General features: G+C 44.5%; 1 protein-coding gene across 2 annotated transcripts in view; it reads right to left on the bottom strand.

The window, feature by feature from the left end:
• Nucleotides 1-20,481, bottom strand: part of PLCD1 (phospholipase C delta 1) — a 44,932-nt gene that overhangs the window by 3,691 nt on the left and 20,760 nt on the right. For both annotated transcript variants that reach the window (XM_072329890.1, XM_072329889.1), the window contains exons 3-13: nt 19,942-20,170; nt 15,957-16,086; nt 11,570-11,798; nt 10,353-10,554; nt 9,112-9,256; nt 7,965-8,114; nt 3,814-3,981; nt 2,165-2,321; nt 1,775-1,891; nt 1,077-1,255; nt 461-593 (exon numbers count right to left, since the gene is read on the bottom strand). In XM_072329890.1, the coding sequence (XP_072185991.1) occupies nt 461-593; nt 1,077-1,255; nt 1,775-1,891; nt 2,165-2,321; nt 3,814-3,981; nt 7,965-8,114; nt 9,112-9,256; nt 10,353-10,554; nt 11,570-11,798; nt 15,957-16,086; nt 19,942-20,170 (1,839 nt within the window). The remainder of the gene's footprint in view (nt 1-460; nt 594-1,076; nt 1,256-1,774; nt 1,892-2,164; nt 2,322-3,813; nt 3,982-7,964; nt 8,115-9,111; nt 9,257-10,352; nt 10,555-11,569; nt 11,799-15,956; nt 16,087-19,941; nt 20,171-20,481) is intronic.

The following is a 20,481-nucleotide window of genomic DNA, read 5'->3' as shown; positions in this document are numbered from 1 at the left end:
TTTGCACAGACTACATTACATATGAGAAGAAGCTGAGAGAGCTCAAGTTCTTCCGCCTGGAGAAGGCTAAGGGAGTTATTATTGCTATCTTCCACTTTCTCCTTATAGAGAAGATGGACCCAGACTCTCAAATCTCTAGCTCTGCAGATCTGGCAGCCAATCTCAAAACAACTCAGCTGGATGGTGTTGTTTTGCAGGCAAGTTCTGTCCCCAAACAGGCCAGAAATAAAAGAGATGGAAGAACCCCATATGGACATCAATCTGATGTACAGCTAGGGTCTCTATACTGAAGCAGGCCGTCATCACCTAGTGTATTTGTTTTGTGTCAGTAAATTTGGATGTATCTGGGCAGGCCACTGGGCAGACCACAGGGCAGCTGGTCTTGATGAGGAAGATGCTGCTACATGAAACCAAAGGGTTACAGCCCCAGGGCATCCCAGCATGGAAGAAAACCCCTTACCATTGTTTTCAATGACTCTGGTCTGCTTCTTGTTGTTATCCTGTTGGATGCCGTGGATCTCAATTGTTACCTTAGGATCAACGATGGAGTTTTTGCTTTTGTTTACTTTGGGCAGCTGCTGACCAGAGATGATCTGTGGAGGAAACAGAACAAAAGATCAGGATGCCAGCAGGAGAGAGTTGTTCCCTCTCCTCTTTCAGGATTACAAGACCTGTTGCTGGTGCTGGTCTTTCAGAGCCAGCATTGAGACACTCTTGAGAGGAATCTTTAATAATCTAAAACATCTAATGAAATACTGTCAGGAAAAAGGCAACTTCTCTATCTCTCCCCAACATGATCGAGTGATACTTGGAAGTAACAGTGGTGAATGCTGATCGCGTATCTATAACACGACTGTATGTTCATCTGTAGTAAATACTGTCAGTTACCTCTCCTACTGCCAAACATTACGTGTGTGCTTGGAGAATGAGAGTCCATGCAGGACTGAGAATTATACCCATGGTGGAAAATGAGTCGTTAGGATAACATTGTCCATGTGGGACCAGGAAAAGAAGGTACAACCTACAGCCCCCCAAAATGGACACTACTGAGAAAATTTTCAGACTTCTATTCTTACTTTAAGCAGAAGCTTCTTCTTTGTCCCCCATGTTCCTTCTGTGATGGATTTTGGATTGAATTTGGTTTGCTCATCCCGGAGGAATTCCGGCTTTAAGACATACCCAGAAAACCCATTGTCCTGGAACCGGCCCTGGTAGACATCCATTTCTGTGCTTCCTGTCTGGAAATTTAGGGCAACTGCAATGTAAATAAGCTCAGTCACTTTCAGATAAATCAATAAGAGTCTTTTTCTACCAACTCTATTCACACGAAATTGCACTTCATAGACATAAACATTGACTTTTCCATGCTTCAAAGAGCATTGATAAGCTCTGCCCCTCACAGTCTGCTTGCCCTGAGGATTTCTTCCATTCAGAGATGTTAGAAGCAGGAGAAGCCATTATGGCCATCTCAGTCACCCAACTGCCTACTGCAGGAGGGTCAAAAAATGTCCTGCGTTGAAGTTTTTGTCACCTAATCAAACAACCACATCCTCTAGATAAACCCATTAATTAAAGCAAAGCCATAAATCCTCCTCAGGTTGTTTCTCTGCCTACTTAAAGTGCAGGAAAGACTCTCTTAGTAGTTACAAGAGCTCATTTCTTCCAGCAGTCACTGAGCCTCTCTGCCTGTAATTGGCCTGGAATTGATCATCTACCCCAGCCAGAGCCTCACTTTGGCCAGTTAAACCCTCTCCAAGCTCCCCATTGCACCCACCAATCTGGCAGCCGACATTCCACAGATCAACAGGACTGTAGTTGGAAGAATCTGTCCTCCAGCCTGCAGGGTATATCCGGCTCAGGTGCCTGATGTTATGAAGAATAAAACTGTTTCCTACAGAAAAGAATAATAGTAATAATAATAAGAAGAAGAAGAAGAGAAGAAGATGTTCTTTTCAGTGACGGAAGCTACTTTTTCTTGATGCTGCTGTATATACAGCTTCTCTGTCTAGTCTGGCTGAGTGTGAATTGCCTGCAGAAAATACCCCTCTTGGTAACAGCCTGTGACGTACGGCTTTGGGGTGCTTCATGTTTAATCACCACTAGCTATCCCTTTATGGGGGACTGGGACATCGGATGGCCTTTTGTCAAGGCAGAATGTACATACCAGACTCCTGAGCTAGTTTCAGAGCTTTGCTCTCTGTGAACGATGACATCTCATAGAAAGCCCGAGGGTGGCTGGGGTCCTCAAAGCCATTGAAATGAACACTCTTGCAGTAGACAACTGTGTCCGACAGCTCTTTGGCCAGCTTGAGGGTGTCACTCTGAAAAAAGAAGCAACAGGTTTGTGAGGTGCTTCTGCAGTCCTAATCAAAAGTAATAATTGTGTTTTCTCGACTAACCCTGGGTCTGCCCTTTTTTGTCAGCTACAGGTGGAAAAGATACCCAGCATCAGCACCCAATGGCCCCTTCATGCAGATACAGGGTGGTAAAGGGGCAGGCTGCCCTTGCTCTGTCCCTTACCCTGCACAGAGAGGGCTAATCCCTCCTCTCAGACCATCAACAGAATAGCAACTCTGCTGTTACCTACATAGGTAACAGTATGGGCACACTTCAGCAGCCACTGGCCTGTCCAATGACATCACTGACTTCCTGAATGAGACAGATGTTTTGACGCCTCAGACCTTTGGCTTTTTTGTCTTGAACGAGGAAGTTCTCACAATGCTTTGGTGACAACGACTCCACAGCCTTGATCCACAAGTGGAACGAGTGTCATCAGCTCCCACCAAATGCAAGAGAAGAAAACTGCAGTCTTCAAAAGGATACACACTGCTGACTACAGATTAGAAAAGGAAATAAAACCCCCAGAGGGTGAACAAATAGGCAAAGGAAAGAATATATCAGACCAGATTCACAGGAAATATCAATCAATTTTGTCACGGGTGGGACTGAATGAATTTATGTCATCTATGAATCTGATCCGTAAGGAATATGGCCTTCACAATGACCTGCAGTCTGAAAAATAAAATGAATGCCCTCATAATAGGAAGCAAAATACTAATGTGGTGGTAAACCTTTCCCCCCACCCCAAGACAGTCATCCCACTGGGAAACTGACACCCTTTTCCCATAGCTCTTTCTGCCACACAAGGTCACCAAAACATGGCCAATGAGGGTGCAGGCATGTCCCAAAACGTTACCAGAAAACCACCAGCCCCCAGTAACTAACGAGGTGACGATGGATTCATGAGAAACAGATACCTGGAAGTCAGATGGAAGTGGACTGAATGTGTTCTCTTCCACTGCATCCATAAATCACAGAACCACAGAATCACCAAGGTTGGAAAAGACCTCTAAGATCATCTGGCCCAACCATTCTCCCACTAAACCACGTCTCTCAGTACAACACATAAACATTTCTTGAACACCTCCAGGGACAGTGACTTCACCACCTCCCTGGGCAGCCCATTCCAACACCCGACACCCTATGCTAAAAGGCTGTCTCAGCTGCTGGGTCCTTCAGCTTCTTTTTAGAGAAGGAGGACAACCAGCACAGTCAGATGGCCCTGCAAGATCTCCATGCTTCCGCCAAGCTGAGAGCATATTAGAAGTATATTTCAATTGCTTTTTTCCTTTGTTTTCTCTAGTCATGGCACAAAGCTCATTAAGAAAGTGGTTTGCCAGCATGAGGAATGGGATTGGCTAAGAAGATGAGTCTTCCTGATGAAAGGATTTCCAAGCCTTCTGCAGTAGGCAAAGATCTACTTGATAGCTTTCCTGCCTCTCCAGGTCTAACCCAGCTACTCATTTTACTTACCTTTCCCTTCTGCTGTACCTCTGTCTTCACAGATTCATCTTCCATTTCAGCTGCTTCATCTTCATCAGAGACATCCTCAGCCTCCAGGTTGTTGTTCCCATTTGTCCCAGTGGGGTCTTCCTGTCGGCTCAGCTTCTTGCCTTTCACGAGGATCTTCCCTTTCAGTTGCTGCACAAGGAAAAGTAGGCAAAGGTGATTAGCAGACTGTCCCCTGGCCTTGCACTTTTCATTGAAGCCAGTGGGAGATTCGTTGCCACATGGATATGTTTGGCACTGCTGGCTCTGGAGGGTGCTGCTCATACCAGAAAAATACAACCTTGGATTTAGCCAATATAACTCTGTGTAATGTGTCCCCTCTTCTTTCAGCAACATCCTACATCTGCCTCTTCCACCAAAAGCAACAAGCCCCACTGTTCTCAAATGACAGGACCGTGGAAAACCAGAGATCTTTTTTAAAGCAACACTATTCCCCTTTTGTGGGTGCAAGCAAATTGCATCGTGTCTCTGTGGAGACCAGCCCAGCTCCTCACTGACTGGCTAAGCTGTGGATGAAACTTGATTTGAGCTGAAGTTGGGCACTGGCATTTGAGGCAGTAGCCAAGAACATTTTTCTTCAGCTACCACAAATGATCTGTTTACTCTGAGGAACTTTGTCACTCAGAAGCTGCATGAGAGCAGCTGGGAGGAGTGTGCTGTAGCGTTAAGAAGCAAAGTCCAAAATCTGGATGCTTATCCCCTTTACCAAGGTTTTAAATAAGCTGACAGACATAGACACATATACATACATGCATGTGCTCCACCTGAGTTTGTTCCCCTTCATGTGATATGAAGTATTTCTAGCCTGAGGGGGAAGACATTCAGCTCATCAGTTTGGCTCTGTTGAGCAGATTCCTTGTCTTAGGGAGAGGCATTAGTTGAAATGCTCAATAAGTACTCAACAAGTAGACCTAGTAGAGTAACAAGTAGACAAAGCTATTCCAGCCACCTGGGGCAAGCCCAAAGTGGAACATAACTTAGGAAAGTAGGAAAAGCTACAAGCATGCCGGAGTGCACATAGAACATGTAGCATGGTGGAATCGATGCAACTCTTTTACCTCCTTATGTACTTTCTGTGCCTTCAGCACCTCCTTTATAGTCAACAGAGAGAACAAACACCCCTAGGATCAGTGATTAGACAACCACTTGGGAGGAGGTGGACTACACCTCCAACTGCCCTGATTATACTAACAAGTTCATAAGCAGGCCAAAGGGATGTGCTCAAGTACACGGATACAAAGGGCTAACTGCTGCACTGTGTTCTGCTCTCAGCATGAAGATACCCATCAGAAGTCAGAGAAGCTGTGAGGATTAACGTGTTCAGGTGGAGATGTGCAGACCAGATGCACCAACTGAAAACATTGCTCCATCTACAGATGTCTGTCAGGGCAGCTGAGCTGAGATACTGCAGGTATTTACAATGAGCAGCATCAAAGGATGAAAAGAGCCTCCAAAAACTGGGGAAGAAACACATTACCAAGGGAGAGATCTCAGGTCAGTTGTGCTGAGCCTTGCCTTGCTGCTGCTACCCTGGATGTCTTTACTGAACCACATGGCTCAAGGTGATGCTGAATGGGGCACTGGGCACAGCAATGGGTGTGATCCATGGGATAGATGCTGGGTGTGGGATGGCAGAGCCCCAGTCCCTGCACTGAGGTGCTCATGGTCCAAAGGGTCACACAGTAAGGGAAATCTGTTCAGCCCAAAGCCATCCCCATGGTGAAGGGTGTCCAACACCAAAAAGTTGGAGGGATCTGGAATATGCTTGGTATACTGAATGTTGGCAGCTGGTTTAGTCTCATCCCAAGGATGAGGCTTTTGCATCATTTCTTGCTGGTATGCATGGACAGGGGGAAAGAACCCCATCAGAGCCCTGTGCAGATCAGGAATTAAGCAGAAAGGCCTGCAGCAAGCAATCAGCAGCAAAGATTGGAGCAGCTCTTCCCTACAGCCCTGGCAACGACCTGAAGCTTTCCTGGAACATTTTTGTGGCTTTTGGCTTTTTATCCTATAGGCCTTTAATTCATGATCAGGACCTAAAGACAGAAACTCGACACAAGTATTTGGATACTTTCTGTATCCTAATACTCCATTCCTAAACTGAACCTAATAAATGAGTTGCCTGCCCAGGGCTGTATTGTGAATTGGTAGTGTGACTACAAACTGCGTTATCTTCCTTTAATTACTGACATTGCCCTGCCAACTCACTCTGTTCTGCCTGCTCTTATTTACAGCCTTTCAGATCTCCTCCCAGCGGTGAATCCTGCATTTGTTTTTTTTTCTAAGAAAAAAAAACATATTACATTTTCTCTGGCTTCCCAATGCCAGTTTCACAAGGAAGTGGAAAATCTAAGGGGTTTCTGCTGTTTTTTCTGTTCTTAGCGCTTCGGCTTCAATGTGTTTTCCACAAAACACACTGTTCTAGTTCACATGGCAGGAAAACAGAGGAAAAGTAATGGAGGAAAAAGGATATGTGTTACTACATTGGTATTTTGTCTCCCTTTAAACTAAATGGATCAGTCCCTCCGCTGGAGCAGATCATCCCACATCCATTCAGTAAAGGTAGATCTGGGCTTTTCTGTTCCAGCGAGGGCCACGTGTCCACCTGGGCAAGCAGAACAGGAGGTCAGACAAGCACAGGAATGGGAAAAACATCTTTGGGAAGCTGGGGTCACCCCTTTACGCACACATCACACATTTCCTTCCCTGGTGGTTCACTTTTCTTTCTTCATATCATCCCCTGGTCACAAGGCGGTGTTTTGAAAGGCTGTCAGCATCTTTCCCCCATCCTACACTGAGGATAAATAACAAGCCAGCACGTAACACTGAAAACACTGATTTTCCAGCTCAGTTAAGAGCCTGTGGAGACCTGCCTCCATGCTGGGTGTAACCTCACTGGAGAAGAGTCACTTCTGAAATGGAGGCTGCTTGCCTGTGCCAGTGCAAAGGTCTCGGCTGAAGCAGCAGCATTAAAAACCATGATTCATCCCGATTTATTGCACCAGTGCCGAGGGACCGACCCGGATCAGCTTCCCTCAGCGCCAGGCATTGTGTCAAGTGAGGCACAGAGTTCCCAAACAAAAAGGGGAAAGTCAGAATGGGAAATTAGGGAAAGAAAGAGGGAGAAAAAGCAAAGGAGATATTTGGGGTGGCTCATTTCCCCCCCACTTTTCTCCCCTGCTGACTGTCAGCTTTCTCCGACCCACAAACTCCATCCAGCCCTGGCTTGCCCTTCTCCTCCAGCTCCTGGCAAATGATTCCTTTAGCAACAAAATGCGATATAAAGGGAACGGCAGCTACTCACACAACAGTCTGGTTCTGAAAAGTGCTTAGGAGGGAAGAAAGAAAGAAAACACAGACACAAAGGGTGGAAACAGATGAACATTTTGGCTTCTTTTTTTGGAAACAAAGTGTTGTTTTTTTTTTCATATGAAGATTCCATTTCCTTTTTTTTTTTTTCTTTCTTCTAATTACCAGATATTCTTGCAGTGGTAAACTACGAGGGCTGTGTATCTCCTTTCCCCTGCAGGGTCCAAGCTCAGCTCATAACCTCATAGCTGCCATAATGCATAGGAATCATAGTGGCACCTGTCCTCCGGGCAACCTCCCACCTTCCCTTGTCCTCCAAGGACTCTTCCATAACCCCCTCCACACCGCTATGGCACCCCAGGCCATTTTCAGTGGAAGGATATCTCACACTTGACCCAGTTTTAGGCCACTTGTGCTGCTTTTCCCTTTGGGTTTCAAGGGACAAGTAATCATAGCTGTCCTTTCAGCCCTTATCAGCAGCCTGAGTTTCAATCAGAGGATTGGCCATATTCAGTTTCAGGGTGTGGGAGCAGACACAAGACTCAGGACTCAGTTCCCTTGCATTCCCTCCTCATGGGATGAAGGATGCTGCCTCGCTTCAGTAAGGAGTCCTTGGCTCCCCAGGGATATCTCCTCTGAGACACAGAGTATTTCTAACAACTATTGCTATTTCTTATTCTGCCACTGCCCCCAGGTAAGCTCTATTTGACAGCAAGTGTGGTTCCCCAGTTAGCACCCAGAAAGAACACAGACCTCTCTTGTCCCACCTTCAGAGGGCAGAAAGTGCTAAGAGTGGCTTTGCTCACCTCTGGGGAGGGGAACTGGGATTTGCTTCCATCAATCGGGGCGACCAGCAGCATGTCCTGCAGGATCGTTCTCATGTGCTGAGCCATCACCTTCTGCTGGTCGAGGCTGCAGTGGTTCTCCAGGGAGATGATGACAGGGTACGGTGAAGTCTAGGACAAGACAGTAACATCCATCATAACTGAACTCTGAGATTTCACCATCCTAGAGCAATTGATACAAACTCCATTGTTGTTTTCTCTGGAAATGAGTGCGTCAGCAATAGGGATAAAAAAAAGAAAATGGACAAATTGAGCTGTGCACTGGCTTACTCAGACCTACACCAATGCCTTGCAGAAATGATGATCCCAAGGACAGGGCAGCAGGCTGGATCAGGATGCCTTCAATGGGGCAGTTTGGAGGCTCCCTGTGCCTCCATTCTCCACTTGCACCATTGTCAGAGAACCTTCCTAAGTCAGAAGAAGACTGGGAAAGGAGGCTTGCTCAGATCCTTAAGCGACCTGAATTCTTCCTGCATTCACACATAGGCTTGACCTGCTGCTCCGTGGCCCCCTAGATATTCTGTGTGCTGAAGGCATTGCCATTGACACTGCTTTACAGCCCCAAAGAAAACTCGGTACTGGTTCTCAAGTTGAGTGCATGGAAGGAAAATAGCAGAAAGCACACCCAAGAATTTTAAAGGCTGCTAGCCTAGCATTGCCACATAAGAATCCAGACCTGTTTGTTCCTTTTAAAGCAGAGCAGAAGCAATCCTTTGCACCAGTTCCTCCAGAACACACTGGTATAATTCCTCCAATGTAACAACAGACCCTGAGGCATCAAAACCAAGTAAATCAAAGGTTTGCTTGCATTTCCTACCATGTATATTCAAGAAACTGGGCATTATTTTAATTTCAGGGGGGTCCAATATCTAGTTGTGCTAGCACAGACTTAAACTCATCCCCAGGATGTGTCCTGCCTGATCAGAAACTTCAAGGAATGAATCTGTTCAGAAAGCAGAACCTGGATGCCTAGACAGAAGCACGCATCTGCTACCCATAGAAAATTTAAGATGAAGTATTGAATTTTAAGCTCTCCGCTGGGAGAGCAGAGACCTACTATCAGTATAGTATGAGAAATCTTAGAGAGTCTCAGGACTCTCATCCTTACTTTGAAAGCATAGTTCTTGATGGCCTTAATGACATCACTGAAGAGGATCTTGGAGGTGAGAGTGTAGCCATGATAAATGACAGGTTCCGAGTTAGGGCCATCCCAGCAGTCCAGTTCCACACAGCGGCAACCTTTGGTGAGGGCTCTGGAAACAAAGAAGGGACCTGGTTGGGTTTTAAACCTTCTGCTCAGAATCAGGCACAGGTATTGCCCGGGAAGACAGATGGGAAGTTCTGGGTTCAAGGCAGAAAGTGGATCAGTCACAGGTATCGCCTGGGAAGGTTGATGGGTAGGTCAGTGATCAAGGCAGAAAGGAGAGCTTGGAAAAACAGGGAAAGCAGATGGAGAAAGGATGGAATCAGGAGAGCTCAGGGGCAACAGAGAGCTTAAGGTTGAGCAAGGAAGGCACAGTGGGCTCTGAGAAAAGAGGTCATGAAAGCCCAAGCGAAGGGCTATGTGAAGAAGGAGACACGGTAAGAGTTAGGTGAGAAAGGACATTCAGATTTGTGCCCCAAGTCTTTTCCCAAAGATGGTGAAGAGAAGAAATGTACTGGAAGAAAGTAAGTGAGCTACAGAAGCCAGATCATGAAGCCTGGATGATGTGTGTTCTTCACCTAGATCTGATAAGATCTCGTAAGATCTGGTAAGATCTGAGGGATGAATCCTCCAAGCTGTCAGGGTGGGAGATGGGGGAACTCAACTACATCTGGGGAGACAGCTGAGGGCCAGTTTCCCAAATTGAGTCTACAGACTGAATTCCTACCTGAAACTCCTTCCATGTATCCATACTTCTATTTTCTTTCAAATCGAAGTCCCTTACAAAATACTTAACTTTCTTGGAGGTGATCTTGCCTCTTTTATGCAACTCCTGATACATTTCTGATAACACAAGTCCTTTAAATCACTGCAGTAAGAATTGTGGATTCACTTATTTTTTTAAAGACAAAAGGTAATTCTATAGTTTTAAGGTACCGTAAGAACAATTCAGATAGCTACTTTTAGTAACGTGTACCAGATTTCACTCTCTGCTCCATTAAGCTTGGGACTCGAGATAGTTGCTGTTTTATTTTAGTGGCCATTTCCTAGTCTGAGGATGAGAGGTTACCTGTTGGCTCTCTTGCATCTGGCAGTATAAATGCCTCATAAAATGACTTGAGCACCTTATATCTTCTATAAAACAAACCAGCATCTCACAGGTACTTAAACACATTCACACATAAACACACACACGCGCACGTTACCTGATGTAGGCTTCTGTGCTGCTAGGGCCTGTAAGCTGGTCATCCATAAGATAGGTATTGTGTGAGGATGATATAAAGTAGTGACTGAGAGGTTGAGTCATGTCCTGGTAAACTTTACGGTGGGAGGTGTTGAATATATTCCCATCATCAGACAGCAAGTACATCAGGAAACCATCTTTGGTCATGGCGTTACGCTTCTTGGCTGCCAGATGAATAGACAGAAACCCCATGCTTAAAATCTGACACAGCCAGGCTGTGGTGCCATCTTCACCGCGATGCCTGCTGATCCCTGATGGTCTCAAAGGTAAAACATGCTCCCTAGGCACTCAGCTAATAGTAGAGAGATTTATGCTGTTCAGATGACGGTGATAGCTTCATCTGTCTGAAAGTACTTTAAAAAATCTCTTCACAGGCAGAATCTTTTTGGCATTTACTGTCCTTGATAAGACCTAAAAAGTGCTGAACACAACACTTACCTCACCACTTCTAGAGAGCTTCAGTACAAAAATCTCCATTTAAGCACTTCAAACCTCTTTCACACCAAGAAAGAAATTGTCAGATGATAATTGATGCCTCCCAATCTTGACGGTCTGAGCTAGATTTCCAGCCCTCACACCCAACATCTGCAAAGCATTATTCCTCTCCTGAAGGTCTACCAGGACAGAGCAGATAGCCTGTGATCCTGCACTGATTTCTTGAACATGTCCTCCAAGATGCCCCGGTCTGTGATTCCTTAATTTCTGAGCACAATGACAGTCATGTTATTGCTTTCCTAAACAGCTCGCACCTTCTTGCCTATCTACTCAGGGATGTCATCACCTTGTGGGTTTTCACATGCCCATGTGCAAAATATTTATCTCTTTCCCTGCTTTGATGAACAGAAACATTGACACATTGCAAGCTATGTGATGATTGATATCTGAATAAGCCATCAGAGCTTTTCCCACAGGAGTGCCACTGCTCTAACCAACTCTAGGTCAACCCCTCTCCAGCTGCTCATAGTACCTAAGCCAAATATGAGCATAAATATTTCCCAGGTTCTCATTTCCCCTTCTTTTCGTAAGCTGATGGTGTTCCTTTATAAGACTGCTGTTTTAGAAATGGTTTCAAAGAGAAAACAACACAACAGGGCTGTACAAGCAAGCAATAGCAAAGTAATTCAGAGTTCATCAAGATAGTAAGATTTTAACCCAAACCAACCCAGCTTTCCAACTTACCTTGTTCGCTGGGCTCGTATCTCTGAATTAAGGGAGGGGCAGCAACAACAGCATCTTCTTCTTGCTGTATCTCATAGAGGAACCTCACCAGGTTCTGGCAGGACATGAACCCTTCTGCATCTGAGTACTTTTGGAAGATTGCATCTATTTCCTTTCTCTCTGTCAGTAGCTTGTAAAATTCCTCTATCTCATCATCCTCCAGAGCCTCTGTTTTGGACTTGTCACATTGCTGTAAACGTAGAGGGGAGAAGGAGTGAAAACCTTCTTTCCTTCTGGCATATGCCAGCCGTAATCTGCACCAGGGCTACACAATGCAGAACACAAAATAATTGGAAATGGTTACTGGCCAGTGAATGAGAAGCACAGTGAATGGTTCTCATTAATAAGGCCACTAGTCACATCATGGTTATAGTTATTATCATTATCTATTCATATTATCAGTATGCTGAAGAGCACCAGGCATGGCCCTGAGCTCCACTGCGCTACGTGCTATGCAAAACATGAGTTAAAAGGAAGATTCCTTGCAATCCAAGCAAAAATCAAGGGTCAAGAGAAATGTACCTCTTGATCTCAAGAGGTGGAGCACTATATGGAAATAATTAATGTATCTGGTGTAAAATCTGGTAGGTAAAGTGAAAAGACCCTTCCCTTGATCCCAGTGGGTCCAAACTTCAAGAGACAAACCAGGCCGGTTAGCAGGACTGCTTGCAATGACAGTATCAAAGCTGACTTTAAAAAAATCCCACTAAACATGTGCTTGTTTAGGTATGGAAAAAAAAAATAAACGATCCTGTCCACGGAAATTTCCCATTCTTCTCAAAAAAAAAAACCACACCAAGTTGCAAAATCCCCATGAAATTGCAAATCAGGTATCAACCTCTCAAGGAACTGCAATATGAATTCTTCATGCCTTCATGCTTTGCAATGGTTTTAACTTCTCTACCCAGTCACGGCTCTAACACGGCTAACACCACCATGAACTTGGCTGACCAGTTGTGGTTTGTTCCTAGCAAATTTCCTCATAGAAAGGTGAACAGCTGTTATTTTTGTTATCTCTGGTTTGTAAACCTCTGCAGTAAATACAGCTGAGCAAAACAAGCTGTAATGGAAAGCAGGAGCCAATCTCAGGGGAATCGTGGCAGGGAATGTTATATCACTTCAAAGTGTTCTTCTCAGCAAACTGCAGCAGTCAAACCACATCCAGTTAATGCCTTGTAATTATGATGATTCCCTCTCTTCCAATGTCTATAGCAAGCAAACAGACCCCTAGCAGTGGTAAGACAGCCCACTCACATCTGACATTTCAGTTACATCTGAGAAATCAAACTTTTGCCACGGATGACAAATCTCCAACAGGACATGAAGTGCCCACAGGGCACGGTTGCCTTACTTGGTTTTTGGCCTAAAATTTTCTCTCCCTCACATCTGAAGTAGACACACAGCATGCGCTCCAGACCATACAGAAGAGCTTGCAGAGCATTTCATTTCACCCTTGAAATGGACAACTGGCTACCAGATACTGGGATGTAGCTGAAATACAGCAACTTGTCAAAACAGAGGGATTCAATTGCTTTTGGTCTTTGATCTCTTATAGAGATAGAGCTATTGACCTGGGTTTTATTAGCAAAATGCACATCTCAGTTTAATTAGTCACCATGCTAATCTCAGCCAAACCCTTCCAATGATCCCAGTGATGGCCATAGCAGCTTTGGCAGTTGTCCAAGCACGACGATAACAAGAGATTATTTATCCTCACGCTGTACCTCCTCCACCGTCTTTCACTAGCAGTTCATGGCACACGTATAAAACCAGACAAAATGATCACGACATGTTGCGTCTCGCAAACCGAATCAAGAGGAAAAAGTTCAACTTGTTCCGATTCCAGAATCTGTTGGTTAAAAGCTATGGGCTCATCTCAGGGATCGAACCATCTATGAGACGTTCAATACTACAGACACTTTGAAAATGAGTTTGAGCTGACCAGGAACCACCTTTTCCTTGCTGCTTTCTGTGTCTGTATCATCTTGCGCTGTGGCTTTGGCAGATCTCAAGCTAAGCTGAGCATGACATTTAGCAGATGAAAAAAAAGGAGTGTGAGGAGGGAAACTGATGGAGACTGCAGGGATGCTGTGAATGATAGATGTTCTTTAAGACACTACATGAAAAATAATGATGTGACTCCTAGGAAGTCATTATAGCTAATGTACCTCAGTAACTTTGTTCGTTAGTAGCCAGTAAAGGCTGTAATGAACGAAGTACAAGAGCATTGGCATCACAGTCATATTCTAGGAAGGATCAGATACACAGTGTAACACTGGGCTCCTTCTGCTTGGGCTACAAGAGCTCCAAATGAGATTTTCAGCTCAAAAAGCTGTGATTCAGCTCATTTGTATAGATCACGGACAACGATTCCTGAATGAACTTTAGTTTGCCACAAAGAGTCAGAAGCTTTCTGATGCACTGGAATGAAGTGAGCAATTACAGGAGCTCTGCACAGTTTCTGGCTACACAGCATATGTCTCACTTAAGCGAGTCTACAATCTAGATGCCGACACAGAGCTATGTGACAAAAAGCAAGAATAATGTAGGAACATGCCCTGTAGCTCTCCCTTAAATCTCTTGGTTGCCCTCCCTTCCCATGACTAAATGAAGCAAAACTCACTAAGACAGAAAAGATGATCACCGTTTTAATATGCTGTAGTGTCTCACGGTCCACCTAAATTTAAGGGATATGTAAAATGAAAACATAATTGCTTAAGGATTCAGTGGTCAAATAGAGTGAGACAGACTCTCCTTAGAGGCAATTCACCACACAAGAGATCTGAATTAACCTTTTGGAAGTTAATTCAGAGGGTTAATTAACATCTTCTCTTTCCCCTGGCTATACAGGAAGCTCAGAACAATTACAGGTCTAATAAGGGTACTTACAACTAGCTGCCCACATTTAGATAGGATGAATGAGGGATTATTTACTGCTTGGAGTCCTCAAGCAAAAAGAGAATTGAACTTTGGTAAGTTTCCAATCCTGCTGCTCCCTTCTAACTGCTGCCACATCTGATTCAGATCTTTGACGTTTGAAGATGTGTATGAGGTGTCATCTTGATCAACACCAATAGCAAACGGAATGTTAAGTGCTGGTGACTACTTCCAACATAGGTGCCTGCACTAGGAGACATCTAACTCAGCCAGAGGAATTCCAGCCTTTTTGCTGTTCTTCCATGGTCTTCCTGAGTAGAAAACAAGCCATAGAATATACCAGCCACATCAGGCTGTAAATCTTGGTGATTTTGCAAGGTGAAGTTCTTCAAGATCTGCTGAGAACCTTCCTCCATATCATAGAATCATATAATGGCTTAGGATGGAAGAGACTTTAAAGATCTGCAAGCTCCAACTCTGTCATGGGCAAGGTTGCCATCCACTAGATCAGGCTGCCTGGGGCCCCTTCCAACCTGGGATCCTGCAGAGTTACCAAAGAGACTAACAGCTCCATAAAGGATAAGGAAACTTGTTCCTCCTTTGATGGAAGGTCCTAGTGAGACCTTGCCAACCTCCAGCGTTATCTGCTTACAGGAAGGAGCAGGAGGATTACAGCCTATATCCGCAACCACCCACATGTTTACCACTGATCAGAAAAAACAATTTCTGAAACTGCCCACCATTAATTCAAATCCTGCTTCAGATAAGGTGGAAGTTTGGAATTTATCCAGGTGTTTGTTTTTTTCTCATCTCAGGAGGAAAGCTTGTTTAGAGACACTACAAACATCAGATTAAATTTTCATCACTGTCTTCTGATAGGCTGAGCCTGGAAGCTCAATCTAGAGAAATGAGAAGTGCACATTCAAGTGGACTGAACATGCCTTGATCTATCAGAGCAACCACACCAGCCTAGGTGTAGGCGTAATGTTACATATCTTTTGTTTATCATTCCCAATTCACACTTCATCATTGCTTACACGTGTCATTGGGAACCCACCTCCTCTGAGATGGTACCATCATAATTTCACCAAACTGATTTTGGTGGCTTAGGCATTGACTCGTGGTTACAGCATGCTGAACTCCCCAAATTCCTGAGACTCACAGTGCACCTGCACTTTGGCTTTCCCTTTTTCTCACATTATCCATGTCTGTGTTCTGTCTTTTCTAAGGCCAGGTATAACTGTCTCAATAGTAAAGAAAGAACACCTCAACAGAGCCTCATTAAAAGCACTGTGTTATCCTAACTCAGTTGTCGGTGGGAACTGCTGAGCACTAAAAGCTAAGAGTACTTTCTTGGTACAAGAAAAGATACTAGGAGCTCACTTTAGCTCAGGTCTCCACCCAATGCTGAAAGCAGTGGGAGACTTTGACCTCAGCCAACAGCCAATACTTATCTGCTTGCTTTTGTTACCTGGAAAATCTCCTTGGCATGATCGTCATCAAATTCAATGTTCACTTCTTTCAGGAAGTTCTTGAGCTCTTTAAAGCTCATCTTGTTGTCTTTGTTCTTATCAACTTTCCGCAGGCAGGTGTGAATCCAACTGCAGGATGATGTAAGGAAACCTCTCCAGGTCTGCTAGGTCTAAATACCACCCCTCTACACAGCACATAGATAGGCAGACATAAATCTCTGGTAAAGATACTGAACCACTTTTCCCTGCTGCTGTAAATCAGCATGCTCCCACTGAGCAGCTTGCATCACCTCACCAACCCATTCTTTACAGGTCTTGGCTTTCCCTTGTAAAACACACAGTATATATTTCTACCTTGTACTGTGGCTGTGATAATAGTGCCTACGAGCTCCATTTATATTCACCCCAGTATATCTAAACAAGCAAACAAACAAACAAAAAAGCAAATTAAAAAAGTGATAACTGGCCATCCAGAAGAAAATCCTACTTTTCCTTATAAAAATTACTGAAATAACAATTAGATTACCATAAATCCAACCTTTCACGACTTGAATAGGAAGTACTGCTCCAAACTCATTCCAGAAAAGATATAAATGTGGATTTCAGCAAAACAAAATTCAGAAGTAGCAAATACCAGCATTTTATCTGGGTCTTTCAAAATCACCTCCAAAAAGAGGTGATGAGTGACAGCCTATAGGGGCTGCGGACATAATCCCGAAAGAAGATACTCACCAACAGCTACCATTGCACTCAAATATTTCCAAACACTTGGTAAGTGTTTGGTAGTTCTGTCGGTCTCTTGGAAAGTTGAGCTTTTTGTCTTTAAAAATCTTGGCATGTGCTAAACAATGACCTCACATTGCATCTCTCTTAGCCTGGTAATATGAATATTCCTCTTTCATACACATGGAAATGAAAATAGATGTTACACTTCCTCTGACTCCCAAGGATACTCCATGTCCCTGAATCAGTTTCTGGCTTGGAAAAGTTCCCCAGAAAACCAAGTTTGAATCGTGAAGCTCCTATCTGAGATCCTCCTTGGATGTTCTGCTAAGAGCACAACACCATCCACCCCACCAGCTCTGCTCCAAAGACCATCTGCTCAGCATGGAGCCAACATGGTGCCAACAGCAGGGTCAGCCATTCCCACCCAACCCGTGCACCTCAGCTCCCCTTCACAGACTTCCTAAAATAACAGACAGGAGGAATGCATAACTCTAGGGAGTCAAAGGAAAGGTGAAATTCTTCTTGTCTGACACAAACGCCATTTTGCAGCCCTGGTTGTGGGTCTTCCTTTCATCTAACATCATCTATTTGGGCATGGGGGGACAAGGAAGAAGTGTTCCTATTCTGGTATACCTCCAGAGAGAGCCTGCTTCTTGTTTTTAATCTGCCAGCTTCAGGACTACCAGCTTTCTATGAGAAACCAAAGAAGAATGACTGAAACGATCTGGCAGATATCCCAAGAATGTGCTTGAAAAGAAATGCTGCAGAACTTCTGGTAAGCGATTCGTAACCAGAAGAAAAGCTCATACACAAATCCCAGAAACGAAGCAGACTGCGCCATGCCACTCAAATGAAAAGTCCCCTGTGTTTTCTGGTCTGAAGCCATCCCTGCACACATACCTGCAGTATTTGCTAAAAAAAAAACCTATGCCAACTTGTTGAGGGTTGAATCCAAGGCTTAATAAAACACTACTGTGTGTACAAGAACATCAGAAATGCTTCTAAAGCACGCAGAGATTTATCTTATAGGTGTACAGGACTGGAAAGGACATATAACACACAAATTCCAGCCCCTTGCTACCACAAGCACCTTCATTATATAAGAAGCCAAACAAACCCCACCTACAACAACCAAAGTATTTGCTTTCAGTACTTGTTTTCAAAATCTTACTTGTTCCTTATCTGCTTTGCAAGGTTTCTAAAGCTGGAAAAGATCCACTGCACAGCAGTTCTCCAGCAATGGATGGGGGACAGGCAGGGGATGCTTCTCCACTGCCTCTTCCCCTTTTGTGCTCACAGATGCAGAGCACGCTTCTGAGGTTTAAGGAAGATGTGAATAAACCCACGCTGCCAAGCAAACCCACTGAAGATGGACTAAATTTAAAATCTCGGGCTTTAATTAAACATCATCAAATTTCAAATGAGAAATCATGCTGTTCTGTAATTCCAGGTTACGTTAAACGACCTGGGACAATCCCAGATTGGAAGCCAGGACCACACAGTAATTACTCTTCCAGAAATACGGTTTGCCTACCAACCCCATTTAGCTCCAATTCTGCTTTCCAAAGTCAGGGAGGTACTTTTCCACGCTGGAAATTTACAGCTTTCTTCCCTTGCAAATGCCATTGTTATTTCCCCCTCGCACCTTAACGATCTGATTTCTTCTTACAGGAAGCTTTTCATCAATGCAATCAACTGATAAGCTCCAGGGACAGGTTTCCGTGGCCCAGATTTTCCCCATATATCATGGAGCGGAGGCATCTTTCACATTCAGAAGGTAAACCAACAGAGCGTAACATTTCCAACAGCGCTGAAGCTTCAAGATTTCAACTTGTCTGGGAAGTGCCATCAAGGACACCATCATGCTCATATCAGTATTAGTGGAACCTGACTCCTTCGAGCAAGCTGCACTGTGGTGGTGCAGGTGCTTATTAGACTCAGAATCATTAAGGTTGGAAAAGACCACAGAGGTCATCACGCCCAACCAACAGCCCATCCCTACCACACCAATAAACCATGTCCCTCAGCGCCACGACTTCACAATTCAGAGAATCCACAGAAGAGTAAAGTCTGATGAAAGCTCAGCATTTATGTGCCATTTCCCTCATCATCAGTACATGATTATCCAGCGGGGAACCCACACAGAGGAAGCCTTGGCTGAGGGAAAGGCCCCCTGGTGCCTGCTCAGGCTTAGGCTCCAGCTTTGTGATTTTCCCCAGCTAACAACTTCATGTTACCCCTCCTCTGCACGGATTCTTTGATGTCAAACCAGGCATGAAGCTCACACAGCCTTCCCTCATTGCCAAGTGCTATCTGCTTTCCTCTCTGATAGCTGGATGCCTTTTTTTGTGAAGCTTAAGGCAGCTTAATATTTCATGACCACCACTGCCCTGTCAAATCAGGGTGAAATCAGCCAGCAGTTTCATATGTTACATTCAGGGCCTCAGACACGGAGGAACTGCAGAAAACCCAGCAAAAAACTACACCCACGGATAGTCTGTTTTCACATGGATGCAATTAATTTACTGACTGAAATTCAGCCTGGGGGAAAATTCCCTCTGAACTGAGGAAGGCTAGGATTTAATTCAATAACTAACTCACTCTCCTCATACAACCAACCCTTTTCCTTCCCTTCCCTTCCCTTCCCTTCCCTTCCCTTCCCTTCCCTTCCCTTCCCTTCCCTTCCCTTCCCTTCCCTTCCCTTCCCTTCCCTTCCCATGCCTGCACTGTCTCTAGAGCAACTGCAGTCTCTTTCAAGGCAAAACTTCCTCCCATGCTGAGGCAAACAAGAAGTAATTTCGCTCGAGTCAGTGGAGCTACTCTGGAGTAAACTTGGCAGACAGAAGAGGAGAATCAGTTCCCTCGCTTTATATTACTGCAAACCATGATAAACAGTACGGGCCTTTCATGCCTTGCCAAAAAGTTCCTGTCCTGGAGTTTACTGCAATGCAAATGAAACGAACCCCTGAAGAACACACAAAAAAAATAACGATTGTTTTATCTGGAGCACCCTGAAAGGAGCATTTCTTTGCTTAAGGAGCTCTGTGAAGCCCGAGTCCACTCTTGCATGTATCACTGTAAACAGGAAAAAAAAAAGAAGCACTGGAAACCAAGAAGCTTGTCCACGTACAAAACCAGTATGAGAGAAAACTCAGTGCCCAGGGTCAGTAGTAAAAAAGGGGGTTATACGACTACCTCCACCCACAAAGACAAGTGCATCTTTGTGTGCAATTAATCGCTTTACAAAGCAAAGGATACTGTTGGAGTTTCTGTTTCTGGTTCATGGAGTTGCTGTGGGCTATGATTTTCCCAAGGCCGCAGACCCAGTGGTTGGCATCGTCCTCTGAACTTGCAATAAGGTCCAGGTTTTTCCGCTGGTCTTTGAAAATGATGGAAAAGCAGCGATACTCTGGTACATCCTTGGCGTATTTTTCCATACCTTCTGTTTTATGGCCTGACCTCACATCCCGAATATCTTCAATAGAGACTGTGGAAAGAAAACAGAGCTCGCTGTCAGCAGGGGTTCGCTCACCCTTATCTCTGCTTAGTGATGGATTTTAAGAAATTACTCTTTTTCCTTTTTCTTCAGCCTCTCCCTCCCACAGCTGGAGGATTCTCTTTATTTTTTCCAGCTTCCATTCAGTGCTAAAGAAAGCTCAGATCAAAAGCAGAAAAATAAGCAAGAAACGTAAAAACAAAACAAAACTTCTTGTTCTTTTCACATGTCCTGTATACACAAAGGATCAGCATTTGTGGAGGTGCCATACTGTGGTATCACATCTATGAGGTACCATTTAC

Source organism: Excalfactoria chinensis, chromosome 2 (assembly GCF_039878825.1).
Source record: "Excalfactoria chinensis isolate bCotChi1 chromosome 2, bCotChi1.hap2, whole genome shotgun sequence".
Taxonomy (NCBI): Eukaryota; Metazoa; Chordata; class Aves; order Galliformes; family Phasianidae; genus Excalfactoria; species Excalfactoria chinensis.
The sequence above is the reverse complement of the archived record's forward strand: the minus strand, read 5'-3'. Positions and strand labels throughout refer to the sequence as shown.